Here is a 15,009-nt window from a genome sequence, read left to right on the forward strand (position 1 = left end):
GGGCACTTGCCCACTGCCTGGACTTCCATCCTTCTCTGGGGTCCTACCCTGTTCCTGGTCTGGGGTTCTGCTCTAACCTGTGCTTTAATCTCCTGCCCCACCAGGGTCCGGGTTCGCTACCAGAAGCGACAGAAACTGCAGTTTGAAACGAAGCTGGGCATGAACTCCCCCTTCTGAGCCATTGGCCACAGTGCCCATAGTTGCCCTGGTCCTGGGGCTAAAGCCAGACCAGTTTCTGAGTCTGGGGAGTTGGTATCGCGAAGGTTTCAGGGTTTCCTCTTGCGCCCCATGGCACTGGAGGCCCAGCTCTGTGTCAGACCCAGGTGTCATCCTGCCCCCTCCCCGGGGCTTAACCGTGGAGGAGCTGGTGAGCCATGGCGTCGGCATCAGGCCAGTCTGGTCTTGAATGTATGACCTAGTGCACTTAGTAGAGGGGCCCTTAGCCCCCTCCACCTGTGGGCTGCCCCCCTCTTTAGGGGCTCTTAACCCAGGGCCCTCTGCTCTGGGGTCTCCGGGCAGAGCCGTGAACTGTGGGGCCAGGACCTCAGGGGTAGCAGCCGTGGGAGGTCCAGACAGGCCACTGTCGAAGGCAGCAGTGGTGGTGTATCCTCCCTGCACCCCAGCCTGTCTTCCTGGGGCAGGAGCCTGGATGTGGTTGAGTGTTTCCCCTCCCTCCTTCTACGGGGGAGCCTCACGCTCAGACCTGAAGATGAAGAGCCCGCCCCCCCACCCCCGACCCCACCTGGCCCTGGCCCCTCTTCCTGTGCTGCCTTCAAGCTGGCCTCGAGCGTCAGTCTTGGGGATGTGGCCCAGGGCTCCTTTTAGCCCCCTGCCGTAGTTCTCGTGTGAGAATGTTTTTACTGGTGTATATTTTTTACTGGAAATGAGCCTTTTAGGAATGAATGTAGACTGGTTTGTATTAAAACTTGTAAATTGCCTAAGAAAAATCTGTGGCTGGTCCATGAGGCAGCCACTAAGGGGCCCACCCAAGACTTTGGCTGGTGAGGGAGCCCCGAAAGCGAGGGGAGGGCCCGAGCCTTCCTCCTTCCACACTGGCAAGAGCCCTCAGGTCTGGCTCAGGTGAGAACCCTGGGCTCGGAGGTCCACGGCACAGATCCAAACACACAGCCCGATCACGTGGAATGACACTTTCATTGGTGTTAGTTGGGAGAAGAGGTTAATGGTTACAGAGCCGGGGCCTGGGCCAACCAGATCAGGCTTCCGGCCCCGAGGTGGGCAGTGGGCACTCTTGCTGTGGTTCGAAGCCCCTTCCCTTGTGTCCTCTCAGGTGGTTATAGATAGAATAAATTCCATTTAAAATATATGCATTTCTCTCTGCTTAAAAAATAACATTTACAGTTGAAAAAGTTTGGACTTTGGGCATCTGTTAATCCCACTGCCCCCATGCCCGCCAGCTTTGCCTCACTGAGGGCAGGCAGCAGCGGGAGCAGGGGCTGGTCTGGGCACCGCCACCGCCGCTGACAGCAAGCCCCTGGCTGCCTATTTCCACGTCCTGTGTATACCTGTGGGAACTGGGTCAGACACACAGCTTTCTCCAGCCTTTTAGAGTGCCAGGACAGCACGGCACAGTAGGCGTCAGTAGGTCCTCGGCACAGACACTTGAGACATTGGAGGTGGTAGGAGGGCAGAGGAAGCTCTTACCAGGGTCCCTGTCCACGGGGGCAGGGCTGTCTGGTCAGATTACACAGCGGGAGGGAGCCCTGCTGACATGTGAGGTTCTGACAGGTCCCCTCAGCCTGCCATGAAGACCGCCCCCTAGAGCTGCAGTGCTGACGGTCGCTGGCTTGGAGCAGCAGGGGGGACCCTGCTGGGGGCAAAGGCAACGGACGCTGCACCGCTGACGGCTGCCAGAAAGTCTCAATCAAGCATGGCATCCAGCTGGTCAGCCAGGGCATCAAACATGGTGCTGATGTCATCCAGAATGTGCTTGGTGGAGGTGCCGGGAGGGCTGCAGCGGGGGAAGGACTTGGTCAGATCAGAATGCACCCTGCTGGCCCTGGGCGGGCAAGGGGCTGTTCCTGAACACCTGGCTGGTGCCAGGCACTTTGTGTGCCCCTTGCTTCTCCCAGCCTGCTGAGGCAGCAGGCGCTAGTGTCCATTTAGTGAGAGCTCTGGGGCCCAGGAGGAAGTGCTGTGCTCGAGCTCACGTGCCTCTAAGCGATGGCCCCCAGGATTCCCCCCAGGTCACATCTGGGGAACTTAAGAACCAGGGCTCCTCCTGTTTTAATAGGGGTCGCCCGGGCCTAAGGATCTGTCTGGGACCACCCCCCCTTCCCACATTCCCAGGACCCCGGGGAAGAGGATTCAGGGGGAGCTGTTCCTTCCCTGCAGCCTTCTCTCCCTCCCTGCCCACCGGGCACCCAGCGCCCCTCACCCTTCTCGTTCCTCTGTGCCAATGCTCTTCTCTGCGGCCCTTAACGCAGCTGCCAGGGATGAGCTGGTCTGTTCCAGTCTCTGCTGGGCCCGGCCAGAGCCCACGGCTCCAGTGCTCTCTGGCCTTGGAGGGGGCACGGGGCGGGGGCCGAGCCGAGGAGCCAGCTTAGGACCAGAAAATGCCAGCTGGGTGCAGGCCACAGACACAGGCTTGGGGGCTGTTCCTGCAGAGACAAAAAGGTTGGTCGTGACTTGGCTGGGCTTGACACAACCCGTGCAAACACTGCCCCCTCCCGCAGACCCTGCCTCGTACCTGCACCTGGCACCTTGATGAGGGCAGCGGGGGAAGCTGGGGGCTCAGTCTCCCCATGCCGCCAACTGCCCGCCGAGTTCTCCAGAGCAGGCCCAGAGCAGGGGGGAGCAGGGGGCTGGGCTGGGGAGCCGGAAGAAAGAGGGGCTGGAGCTCCCTGAGTTGGAAGGCTGCTAGGGTCAGGCCGGGGAGGGCTGGGAGAAGCTGAGGAGGGGGCCTCGCCGGGGGTCTGGGAGGGAAGGAGGACAGCGGGGCTGGGCGTGGCACTGGCCACTCCAAAGGCCAGAAGTGCCGTCTGCAGCGGCTCTCTCTCCCGGCATTTGGGCCTCCGCTTAACAGTGTCTGATTCTGTGAGGTTGAAATCGAGGCCAGCGGGCACAGGCGTCTCCCGGGGTGGGGGGCCAGCTGGCTTCGGCCGCTGTTTGATAGTCAGGTTCCCCTCCTCGGCAAACGGGAGCCCTTCTCCTGAGCTGCCCCGAGATGGGGGCGTCCCCTCAGGTCCTGGCTCCTCCTCCTCTGTGTCCGACACGGGGCCAGCTGGGGCAAGTGGGCCGGGGGGCTCTGATGGGCCAGTTGGTTCACTTAGTGTTCGCCTTCGGGGCACAGAGGCCCCCTCCTTGGGCCCCGGGCTTCCGTCTAGTGGAGGCGGCTCCGTGGTGGGGCCAGAGACAGAGCTGAGGCGTTTAGGGGGTGGGGGCGGAGGGCCTTTGCGTCGGGCACGAAGGGCAAAGGACTGGCTGCGGGGGGCCCCTCGAGCTGGAGTCGGGCTAGGGCTGGTCCGAGCTAGGGCACTGCGTCCCGGTCGCCGAGTGAGGGTGGCGTAGCTCCCCAAGGCACTGCCCACTGGCCCTTCAGCCTCTCCCTCTGCTTCCCCCTCGGTGGGGCCGGGGCGGCTTAGGCTATGGGACCGGCGCTTGGGCCGAGGTGGGTCTGGAGGAGTGGCGGGGGGACCAGCCAAGTAGGAGAAGGCACGAGGTGCACCAGGAGGTGGCCCCGGGGCTGGGCTGGAGGGTGAGCCCTGGGGATACATAAAAACATAAGGCGGGGGGCCTTGACCAGGAAGTGGGGAACAAAGCTTAGGGGGCCGCTCTGTGCCCTCTGGAAGGTTCCTCTCCTGTGGGGTGCTCGGGTCTCCACCACTGGGCTGGGGGGCCGGCTGTTCCTGGGAGTGACCGGACCCTCGTGAGCGTGCTCCAATGCTCTCCTGGCTGGGAGAGCGGGCAGGGGGCAGGGGGAGGGGCTCGGGGCCACCCCCAGCCATGGCTGCCTGTAGCTCTGGGCTCAGCTCACTGCCCTGAAAGGTGAGGAGGCGTGGGCCAGCTGCAGCCGGACCGTCCCCATTCTCCAGCCCCTCAATGGCCATCAGCTCCGGGCCTCGGGCTAGACGGCGGCCACCTTCAGCTGGGGCCTCCCCCTGCAGTAGGCCCCGCCGAAGCTCGGCCAGCCGTTTCACTCCCAGCATAAGCTTCTTCTGATGACCTGAGAGGGGACGGGTAGAGGCAACAGGGTTAGTGGGGGCTACGAAGGGTCACCTTGGTCCCCCTGGGATCCCATTCTCCCTTCTGGGCCTGACCCCTGAAATGTTTTAGACATCCTGGGAGTCACGTGGGGGCCCGGCCACAAGGCCCCAGGGCAGTCCTCACCGAGCTTGTTGACCCCGATCTCTTGCAGCTCCTCCCAGGTGAGGTCGGCCACCAGCCCCATGGAGTCGTAGCCACTGCTCACCAGCTGCTTGTGGTACTGCGGCAGCCCCAGCGCGCACAGCCACTCCAGCAGGTCCGCCTGGAAAAGGACCCCAGTGGAGCCGGGTCCCCAGCCAGCCTCAGCCCCCAAGCCAGGAAGGGCCCACACAGCCATGGCTGAAGGTGGGTGCTGGCACCAGCCACCTGCTTACCGGGATGTAGTTGGGCAGCCACTCGGCGATGCTGAGCTGAGCAATCTCCGAGGCGATCTTCTTCCTGTGCCCAGGCTTGGTGACCCCGATGGCCGTCAGGTCCTGCCACACAGACTCGTGCCGTTAGGCCCCCTCCGGTACCCACTGGGCCCTCTGCTGCCTTCCTGCTGTGGCACCTACCTCAGGCGTCATACGGCTGATGGTTGGCACGTCGTAGCCAGCCTGCAGGAAGTGGGCGGTGTAGCCTTCCAGCTGGAACTCACTCAGCCAGTTATGAATGGCCTGCGCATCCTGTGGCGTGCGGGCAGAGAGTGAAGTTAACAGAGCGGGGTCTATGGAGGAAGAGCCGAGGCTGGGGCCCAGCCATCAACCCCAGCCTCCCCTCGGGGCCCGGCCAGAGCAGGGGCTTGAGTCCATACTGAGGCTCATCCCACGCCGGGCCCACAGCCCACTTCTCAGTGCGGGGGGGTGGTGGGGGGGGGGGTGTCACACCTTCCCCTCCAGCAGCTGCTCCGGCCTCACGTCCTGGGTGAAAAGCTGTTCCCCAGAGTGGTAGTTGACCAGAGGGCGGTGGCTCAGGTTGTCTTCAAGAGGGAAAGAAATGGAATCAGGGGTGGCAGGATGGAGGAGTGCCCGCCCGGGTACCATTTACCCTTCCTACCTGCCAGGGACGGGGGGTGCAGTCCTGGCAACACCTGGTCCTCTCCGGGGGAAGGCAGTGGCTAGAGACAGGACAGGAGCTACTCAGCACGTCGGGGAGCTGACAGCAGGGCAGAGGGCTCTGTCCTAGCCCCAATGCCCCCTCCCTCCTACCTGAGCATTCTCAATAAGAAGGCCGGTGCCGTGGCCGTTGGTGCCCTCGGAACTCTGCCCGCTGCCGGCACTGCGGATGCTGCCCACGCTGCCCTCGCTGCCCACGCTATTCCTGTCACCTGCTGCAGGGGCACAGGCAAAGGGGTTAGAGCCCCATTTGGCCTCACCAACAGCTGACTGGCAGCTTGCCAAGACCAGACACCCACCCCAGTGCCCAGCATTGCCCTCTGGGAGGATGTACCTGGGCTATCTGGGCTGAGGCCCACCCGAGGGAGCTGGCCATAGGTCAGAGAGTGCAGGGGGTCATCGGCAGGGGGCTGCTGTGTCCGAGAGAAGCCTGGGCGGAGAGGGGTGGGCACCGATGGGAGGCGGGGCGCGAGGATGCCCACTCGCTTGCTGACCACCTCCACGATGCCTGGGGGGAAGTAGCCCACACGGTCCGTCCCCCTCTGGCTCTCATGGATGTGGCCCTTCCAGCGGCCGTCGGGATGTTGCTCAAGCACCTGAGGCAGATGGGGCATGGGGGGGTGATGGCATCGATCACTTCCTGCACCAAGCAAAGGCAGGCAGCCAGCCCTATAGCCATGGTCCAGCGTTTCCTTTCCCCGCAAGGAGCTGATGCCCAAGTGCACCCACAGTTCTGCCCTTCCTGCCAGCATCCGGCCCAATCCACCTGTACCGGGGCCTCACCGTGATGACATCCCCTGCCCGGACATTGAGAGCAGTGGGATCGTGGAGGTTCCAGAAGTCCTTGAGTGCTCGGACCTTCAGGATCCCCGAGGCCTCTGAGAGAAGATACAGGGCTGGCATCATCTGAGGGTCCTTAGGGTGTCTTCCCACCCCTCCTGTCCCTTTCACGACCCTCCCCCAGGTTCCCGTTACAGCAGTCCCCTGACCAGCCCTAGGTGTGGGGGTGTGGCATCTTGCTCCTGGGACATTGCTCCTGCTCCACTTCCTCGTACCCACTGGAGTGGCTCTGGCCACCCCCTCCCCCAACCCTGGGCTGGGTCTCCCCTCACACACACTCACCACGCAGCAGCTGCTTGATTTCTCGGCTGGCCTGGGAGGTGGTGAACTGATTCACAATGTCCAGTGCCGTCTGGTTATACGTGTTCCGAATGTTCACATCCACCCCGCCCTGGGTGCACAGTGTGAGCACACACTAAGAGCTTCACTTACCACTTCCCCCAGTCCTCGTGACTACCCAGGAGGTGAACGGTACCCACTACTTTCGAATTTTACAGACGAAGAAATGGAAGCTCAGAGATAGGATCAAGGACGAACTCAAGGTCATTCAGCTAATGACAGGCAGAAGTGGGGCTTGAACCAGGTCTGTCTGCTTTCCAGTCACAAGGCCACTGCTTACCCAAATACCACCTTGTGGGTGGAGACCCCCTCCCGCGTGCGGGCTGCCTGGGTGCCCACACTTACCTCCAGGAGCAGCCGGACTACCTCGGTCTTGCCATACAGCGCAGCCTCGTGGAGTGCGGTGCCTGTCTTGGTCTGGCGGTTGATCTCGATCCCAGCTCTCAGGAGCTGCCTGTGGCGTAGGGGCGGGGGTGAGTCACGGGGGTGGTGGGGGCAGGGGAGGAAGCAGACTGCCCCCGGCTGGGAGAGTGATCCAGAGCGAGAGTGAAGAGGGCGGCAGGGCACCGAGGGGACATCACCCATTCCACAGGAAAGGGATGAGGAAGTGGGGGTGGGGGGCGGTGGGTACCTGATGACCTCTCTGTGGCCGTTCTTGGCAGCCAAGTGCAGGGGCGTGGTGTAGTTGGGGTCACACGGGTCCTTGGCCTCACCCTCCAGCAGCGCCACACACAAGTGACTGTTCAGTAGTAGCTGGGCCACCTGCAGCAACCAGCACCCAGGTTGGGCTTCCTCCTGAGACCCCACAGATGCCCACGCCCTGGCACCCTAAGGGCTACAGGCCTCACCTTAAGTCGCCCAAACTCGCAAGCCAGATCCAGGGGCGTCTTCTTTGCCTTGTTGACCAGGCAAGGGTTGGACTGATGCTGGAGGAGCATTTCTGACTGGGGTGTAGGGAGCGGAGTGAGGCGTCTGGCCTGGCCAGCGCCCCCCACCCCCATGCCCCGGCCCCAGCGCCCCTGCAGGCAAACAGGCTCTCATACCACTTCATAGTGTCCGTACTGGGCAGCCAGATGCAGCGGGATCTGCCCATCCAGCGAGGCGGCGTTCACGGCCGCGGAGGCCCGCAGCAGCAGCCTCACGGGCTCCAGCCGGCCTTGCCAGGCTGCGTAGTGCAGTGGGCGCATGCCTGCAAGGAGGGAAGGCGGATCGGAGGAGGTCCTGGGATGTGGTGGGGTCAGGGGAGGGAACTGAGCAGACGGTAGAGCCACCCTAGCTGCAGGGGGAGACGGACCCAAGGGCGGGGATGCTGGCTGGTCAGGGAAATGTCTGGTCGCCTGGGGCTGAAGTCAGAATCCCACCTTGCCCACCATGGGTGATTCCTCATGACAGGAAGGTAACCTCAGCCTCCTCATCTGGAGAATGGGGTGTTAGTACCACCCACTACCCCAGAAGGCTGTGAAGATTAAAGAGGTAAAGCATCTGCAGGCCAGAGAAGCTGTGCCAACACGTATTAGCATTGCTAGAGTGTAGCAGGAGCAAACTCTGAGCACAGGGTCTGGCTAGGGGACACACCGGGGTCTCACCATTGCTGTCTTTGATGTCAACGGTGGCCTGAGCCTCCAGTAGCAAGGCTATGAGCTCCAGGCTGCCCCCCAAGGCGGCATGATGGAGGGCAGAGAATCTGGTGTGGTGGGTGGGACACAGGGCAGGGGTGTTAGCGAGCGGTGCCCCACCCCCCAAATCCTGGTCTTCCACACCAGACTCATCCTGGAGGCTGGCAGGGATGAGTTACTTGCCCACTGTGCCCCCGCTCCCCCACCCTGCCAGCCCTGCCGTGGGAGCGCAGAGCAGCGGGCTACAGCATGAAAGGGCTCAGTGTCTGGGCTGAGAGGCCTGTTTGTCTGGCCTCCCCCCCCAGCCAGCCCAGGGGAGGGGGCCGTGGGAGCAGGAGCCCGAGGGCTCCTACCCTCTGGGGAGAAAAAGGGGGCCTAGCAGGAATCTGACCCAGGAGGCCCCTCAGAGAGGCACCAGGGCTCCCTCCCCTCACTCAAGGATAGCTCCACAGGCAGGAGGGTGGGCAGGAACCAAAGCTCTCAGCAAACACCATTCAAGGGCCAAGTTTGAGAGGGGAAGGGATTCTAGGGCCCAGGGCTTTCCCTTTACCCCTCCCCCACCCCCACAGCTCTCGAGGGGGACAGGGGCTCACACTCACCCATCAGCATCCTGGTAGTTGACGTTGAGTCTCTTCGTGGAGCCGAGGAGCTCTGGGGGATCAGAGCAGAAGGCATCAGGACACGTTAGAATGATCCGCCCTTACCTGCATCCTAACCAGCGCTCCCACCCCACCCTGCTCCCTAATCCAGCTGACCTCTTGGTGTGCAAGAAAGCACCTGCCCCATGGCCCTTCTGTGATCCTGTCCCTGTGGTTCCCCACCCGGCCGGCCAGCCCATCAGCTTGAGGGCACCCGGTGCAGGGAGCTGCTGCAGCAGTGGCCTGGCTTCCCTGGGCCCCCAGCCCAGCTTGTTTATAGAGCCAAAGGGGGCGGGAAAGGGGGGGACTGGCATGCCGTGCCCTCAATGGACAGGCCCACGAATGCATGGTTAGCATTCCTGCCTGAAAGGGCCAAGGAGTGTCTCATTGTCCCACTGGGCCGAGGGGGCTGCGAGAGAAAGGAGAGGGGCACTAGATGCTGGAGGGTTGCAGGGCAGATGCCAGGACTGGGCCCAAGCCCGGGGACATCCCTGAGTGGAACGTGGTGAAGAAGGTGGCATCAGACAGAACCTGCGCTGTGCCCAGCTCTGCCATGTACCGGCTGTGAGATCCTGAGCAAGTCACTTAACCTGCCGGGCTTAGTGTCCTCATCTGTAAAATGGGCCAATCACAGAACCGGCTCACCAGGGTTGTGAGGATAATGCCTGACCCTCGTCAGCACACCAAAGATGGGAGCGCTGCCCTTTAGGACTCCTTACACGTTAGCCATCAGGGCCCACATGCCGTCCTCTGGTACCGTCCCCCCACTGGCTCCTGTCAGGGAGATAACTGCTGATTCTGCACCCACAGGCTCCCCAGCAGAGATGTCCACGCCCCGGGCACAGGGCTCTCTACGGGGTGGTGGCCAGAGGAGCCAGGGGCACGGGCAGGCCGCTGGTTCATCCCTGTCAGGAATGGTGACAGGATTCAGGCAGGTGTGCTCCAGGCAGGGGCCAGGACACAGGAGGGGGCGGTCCTTGAGGGGGAAGGGGAATGTCTGTCACAGGCGGGCCCCTGCCTCCTGCTGGAACCCACCCTTGCTGGGAAGGAGGAGGCCTGGCTCAACCCAGGCTGGGCAGGGTGCCAAGCATGCTGGTCCAGGCCTGCCCTCCAGGCCCTGGTGGGCCCCTGAATACCCCAGCAAGACAGGGCTTCATTCCAACAGGGAGGGATCGACGCGATAGTGAGGAGCATGGGATGGGGAGAGAGGGGACTAGCTACGTTTAGGGCTGAGCCGAATTAAGCTATGTACTACGCAGAAAAGGTAAATACAGAGCTGGGCAGTGACAGAAGGGGAGAAGGGGTGGGGCTGCTGGAAAGAAACATAGGCCTCCCAGCCTTCCTCGAGGCCCCTTGGAAAGCCCTTGTCACACAGAACCATTCAGGGCAATGGAAAGGAAAGGGGCTTTAGAAGCAGGAAGTGTGTGGTCCAAAGTCTCCCCCTTACTGGCTGCACGACCTCGGCCAGCCAGGGTACCTCTCCGAGCTTTGGTGAAGACAACGAGGTCAGCGGGGAGGACACACAAAAAGTCCCTCCACCTGCTGCCAGCCTGGACAGTCCGGAATGGGGCAGCTCAGTGGTGAGATACAGCCCCTCCGGGGAGTGGCAGGACAATGTGACAGGAGGGACAGGAACAGGGGCAGGGGCAGGCTGGGTGGCTCTGTTCTTTCCAGAACAATGGCCGGAAAGGCGGTGGGGGAGAGGCTCAGAGTGACTGGGCTTGGGACCTTGGCTGGAGGGCGGAGGGTCCTGGTTCCTGGCAGTGGCTCCAGGCACTTCCCCTGCATCACAATCTTCTTCCCCGGCCTGGCTCTGGGGGTAGAAGGGTCGCTCCTGATTTAGGCTCAGCCAGAGGATGTGAGCTCACTGGGCCACCCTCAGCCCACCCCATTTCCTCTGGCCAGAGAAGGAGACAGCTCAGAAAAGGGAGCAGGGGAGGGAGAGAGGGCAGGGTTGAGGCCAGGGCAGCTGCTCCTCTCTCCTCCCAGCCACCTGCTCCTTTAAGAGGACCTGGGAGGGCAGGGAATGCCAAACCACCAGTGACCAGATACCAAATGGAGGAGGCTGAGGGAGCACCTCTCTTTGGCCAGCCAGAAGGTTCTAGCCATCCACCAGAAGGATAAAGGGGAACCCTGGCACCTCCCTTTCCATCAGTTTCCTCTGCCTCACTGTGATATGGAGTAGGAGTTCCCAGCCTCCCTTCTGAGAACTGTTTTAGAGTCACCTGGAGACCGTTTTGATTTGCAGAGTCACAAGACCTCTAGGATGATTCTAAAACTCTGAGGAAGAACAGGGAGTTGGCACTTTCAGAAAAATCACTAGGTAATTCTGACGGGCAGCTGAGTGCAGGAGCGAGGAGGGAGGACAGGGACCCTGATCTGCCACACAATGTCTGTGTGACCTTGGGCAAATCACTGAACCTCTCTGAGTGTCAGTTTCCTTATCTGTAAGGTAGATGTAGAAATACCCATCTCACAGGGAATTGAGGGATTATAACATCTCGTAAACTGTGGGGTCTGCAAACGTCACCTTGTGATCTCCTTTTTGCACCAGATTTCCTAGCTTCTCAGAGGACTGGGAGGGGAGGCTCAGTGCCAGGGCCTCACAAGGAGGCCCAGGACTCTGTCACTCTGTGGCCATGCCTACATTCTGTACAAGTCTCCTTGGGGGCTGAGAGAAGAGATCTCTTCCCCCATTGGCATTTTCCCTGGGGCGGGGCACCTTCCCAGGGCCTAGGAGTCTGGCTGTGAGGTTCCCGCCACCAGCCTCCAGACCCCACCCACTTGCCCTCCCGAGGGCCTCACTTTGAGGCCCCAGAGCCGTGAGGCCAGCAGCAGCTCAACCAAGGCCCTACTGGGCAGGTCGCCAAAAACAACACAGAGGTGAGGGGAGGAGGGGGAGTGGTTCCCACTCTTGGGCCTCCAGGGCCCTCCCAGGACCTCCTTAGCACCTTCCTTCCATCTGCTCAACCTGCATCTACTTCCCCAGGGCACAGAGACCGCTCGCTGCCAGCGCCCCCCACCCCAGCCACTATTCCCATCTCCCCATACCGTGGGTCTCCTGCCCTAGTGTGCGAGTGGGTGCACATACACGTGTACAACTCCCAGGCCCTTCAAATCCATCCTTCTGGCACCCCAAACTCCCAGGTGTGGGTGAAGATAATTATATGTCTTCACATAGTCTGGGGGGCCCCTTCCTGTGCTTGGGGCTATAGCCCCAGCACTCTGAAGGAACCTTCCCACACCCAGCCCCAGTCTGGTGGCAGGGGCTACCTCCTGCCCCTGCTGGTCTGGGAACTCAGAACGAGTCCAGTGTCCTCCTGGGACTGCCCAGAGAGCTTGCCCTGAAGTCCAGAGGTCCACTCTCCTTGGAGGAGTGGGGTGGGGAGGGGTCTCACCACAGAGGTACCCAAGAGATGGGGCTCGGGTGTGGCCACCCATGCATAGAGCCCCTGTAACCCCGTCAAGACTAGAGACCCAGGCTTTGGAGAAACCTCTAGAGAGTTAGCTTTGGCCACACACACACCCCAGGGGATACAGACAGATATGTCCAGGGGAAAGGGGCTTTAGCAAGAGCTGAGATAGTGGTGAACTTTGTTTTAAAGCAGTAGAGATCTCTTTTTAAAAGCTATCTTACAGGCATCCCCACTACGCTGACATAAATGCAGAGATGCTGTTGCTGAATTGGGGGATGGGGCTGAAGCTCTAGCTATTCAGTCTTTCCCAACCCACTGCCAGAAATCTCATGGCTCCTCTTCAGAAAAACCACCTGCTAAAGGCAACTCCATGAGGGCAGGAATTTTGGTCTGTTTCATACACTGCTGCGGCCCAGTGTGCCTAGAACAGAGCCTGGCACACTGTAGGCACTCAAAAAACCCTTGAATGAATGTATTTCAACCCTTTTACTTTACAGGTGAGAACACTGAGGCCCAGAGAAGTTAAGTGATTTGCCTAAGGTTACACAGCAAGGGGTGACTCAACTTCCTCTCTGGCTCTCTCACAGAGGCATTCCTTATACAGAATAAGACAGTCCTCCTACTCAAGTCCCCAGATCACAGTGATCCCCAAGCCTCTCTCTGTGGCCTGAGCACACAGGGGAGGGTCTCAGCTAGACAGTCACCCCCCCCCCCAACAAGCACTCACTTGTTTTTGCAGCCTTGACTTTAGCCACCAGTTTCTGCACACCAGTCACATCTCCATTCTTGACAGCAAGGATCAGGTCCTGTTCACGACCCATTCTGGTCCCTGGGCTGGGATCTGGGATCAGGAGTCCGGGGCAGAGGCAGGAAAACTTTAGGTCTAAGCCAAGGTCTCAGGGTACCATGCTTTGGCCCTTTGGAGGGCCAGGTGTCCTGGGGGAGTGTGTCTGGTGTCCCAGGCAGTGGGCTTCTTGTTAGGCACTGATGGGTACTCCCTCAAGGTGTTTCGTGAGCTGCCACCACAAGCAGGAAAACCGATCTCTGAGGGGGTGGAGGCTGCGTGGAAATCTGGACAGATATCTGCTTGCAGCGTCTGACGGCCCAGGGACGGGCTGGGGCTGGGCACGCCGATCTTCCCAGTGTGGCTCAGGAGCACCGGCGCCCACCCAGAGAGCAGCCAGCATTCCCTCGGGCCTCGGGCAGCAGCAGTGGACAAATCTCAAGGGTCTGGAAAAGGTGCAGTGCCTCTGCTGAAGGTGGGCCAGGCCTGCAACGGTCCCAGAAGTGGGGCTCAGAAGAAGAGGAAGACAGGGCTTCCAGGGAGCCCCCAAGCCCCCCTAGCTGCCCTTTTGAGTCAAGGAAGGGCCAAGCCACTCAAAGCGGGGAGACAGCTGCCAGGCATGAGAGCAGTATTTGGGGGAAGGAGGTGACTTTCTGGGAGGGGGAGGCTGAGTCACTGAGGCCCCAGGGCACCTGGCAGCACCTCAACCTGGGGGCAGGAGGGGCCCTGGCAGCACGACACACTCGGGCAGGCTGGGCCAGCAGCCTGTTCTCCACAGCCTGGGGCTCTGACACCCACAGACAACTGGTGGGCCAGGAGGTGGAGCCTGGAAGGGTCAGGCACAGGCAGGCGTGCAGGGGTCACTCCCTGTGGAAGGTGCCTGCCCCCAGACTCCTCCCAACCGAAGCTTTACAATAATAGCTGGATGCCCTAGCCCCAGGCTCTTTATGAATTCAAAGGGTGGGGTAGAGAGCTTATAGCTCCCCATTTCTGGCCGGGGTCGGCCTGCTGGACAGGGAGGCTTTACAGCACCTGTTGCTGACCCATCCTCAACCCTCGCACGGGATGAGGAAGCAGCTGGGCAGAGAACAGACAAGAGCTGGGGTACTGTTTGCAAATGGGGCTGCCTGGCCCCCCAAGCCTGAACCTGAGGCCCGGAGCTCCGAATTCGCTGCAGAAAAGCTTACGTCAGTTTTCGGTGGCCAGGAATTTGTTGCCCAAGTCCTGTGGCATGAGACCCGCGCAGGCCTGGGGCCCTAGCTGGGGTCTTCTTACTCCCAGAACGTCCCAAGCCCAACCCAGATGGCACTCCTGCTCTTGCCCGCAGCCGACATGGGAGGAGGGCGCCCCTGGTAGAGCTTGGGGTCGGGCTGGCTCCCCCGCCCCCCGGAATGCCAGTTCAGCGCCGCGCAACCCCCCAACCCAGCCCAAGCCAGGCCGACCCGGGGAACAAAGCGGCGGGAGCGACCGGGAGAGCCAAGCGCCGAAGGGATTGATGCATGAGGACGGAACACGGGCGCGAGGAGAACGGAAGGAGCAGAGAGACGAAGGCGCCCGCCGATCGCGAAAGAAAAGTTAGTTTGTGCCCGCCCTCAAAGGTGCTGACCACCAGCGCAGGCCCCGCAGTCTCACCTCTCCCAGCTGCCCCGCCGGGGGTCCGGCTGGCCTGGCTCAGTCCCTGGCACTCTGGACCGTGGCTCCCACTGCCCCCCTGAGCCCCTTTCTCCTCCTTCTCCTCCTTTTCCAAGGCCGGCTCGGCGCCTCCCGCAGGAAATCCCGCCCCTCCCCCCTCCCTCCCGCCGGATCGGGAGCAGAGGGACCGTCCCGGCCGCGCAGTCGGACTGTCAGTCAGAGCCTGCGGCCCCGCCCCCATCCGTGCCCCGCCCCGCCCCCAATAGCTTTCGTCCGCCCTGGGCACGCTGGCCCGGTCAGCGCATGCGCCCAGGTGAACGGGCCGGGGAGGGGTGAGAATGCGCGCCGCGGTGTCCCTGTGGCGGAGCCGCTGCCACCTGGGGCCCTAGAGTTCAGACCTAAGGGCGAGATGCCCTGCTTACGACT

At 61.6% G+C, this 15,009-nt stretch overlaps 2 protein-coding genes across 18 annotated transcripts in view; one reads left to right on the top strand and one right to left on the bottom strand.

Annotated features, from left to right (window-relative positions):
- The window catches only part of TMEM94 (transmembrane protein 94), a 33,786-nt gene extending 32,462 nt beyond the window's left edge, over window positions 1-1,324 (top strand). For all 14 annotated transcript variants that reach the window (XM_086688040.1, XM_086688041.1, XM_086688042.1 and 11 more), the window contains one exon: window positions 105-1,324. In XM_086688040.1, the coding sequence (XP_086544166.1) occupies window positions 105-177 (73 nt within the window). In that variant the 3' untranslated portion in view covers window positions 178-1,324. The remainder of the gene's footprint in view (window positions 1-104) is intronic.
- On the bottom strand, window positions 1,134-14,728 carry CASKIN2 (CASK interacting protein 2). 4 transcript variants are annotated; one of them, XM_086688046.1, is made up of 20 exons: window positions 14,584-14,728; window positions 12,895-13,008; window positions 8,713-8,764; window positions 8,084-8,181; window positions 7,541-7,686; window positions 7,346-7,441; window positions 7,129-7,259; window positions 6,843-6,951; window positions 6,441-6,549; window positions 6,102-6,196; window positions 5,653-5,914; window positions 5,412-5,533; window positions 5,260-5,320; window positions 5,091-5,182; window positions 4,779-4,889; window positions 4,599-4,700; window positions 4,348-4,486; window positions 2,708-4,183; window positions 2,396-2,618; window positions 1,134-1,969 (listed from the first exon to the last, which is right to left on the bottom strand). In XM_086688046.1, the coding sequence occupies exons 2-20, from the start codon at window positions 12,986-12,988 to the stop codon at window positions 1,879-1,881; spliced, it is 3,609 nt and encodes a 1,202-aa protein (XP_086544172.1). In that variant the 5' UTR covers window positions 12,989-13,008; window positions 14,584-14,728; the 3' UTR covers window positions 1,134-1,878. The 4 variants fall into 4 exon arrangements, with proteins under 4 accessions (XP_086544172.1, XP_086544171.1, XP_086544173.1 ...); XM_086688045.1 differs by having other exon boundaries at window positions 12,895-13,437; XM_086688047.1 differs by lacking the exons at window positions 12,895-13,008; window positions 14,584-14,728 and adding an exon at window positions 8,869-10,973.
- Between the last annotated feature and the right edge of the window lie 281 nt (window positions 14,729-15,009).

Source organism: Puma concolor, chromosome E1 (genome assembly GCF_028749965.1).
Source record: "Puma concolor isolate L17-30 chromosome E1, mPumCon1.1.hap2, whole genome shotgun sequence".
NCBI classification, from domain to species: Eukaryota; Metazoa; Chordata; class Mammalia; order Carnivora; family Felidae; genus Puma; species Puma concolor.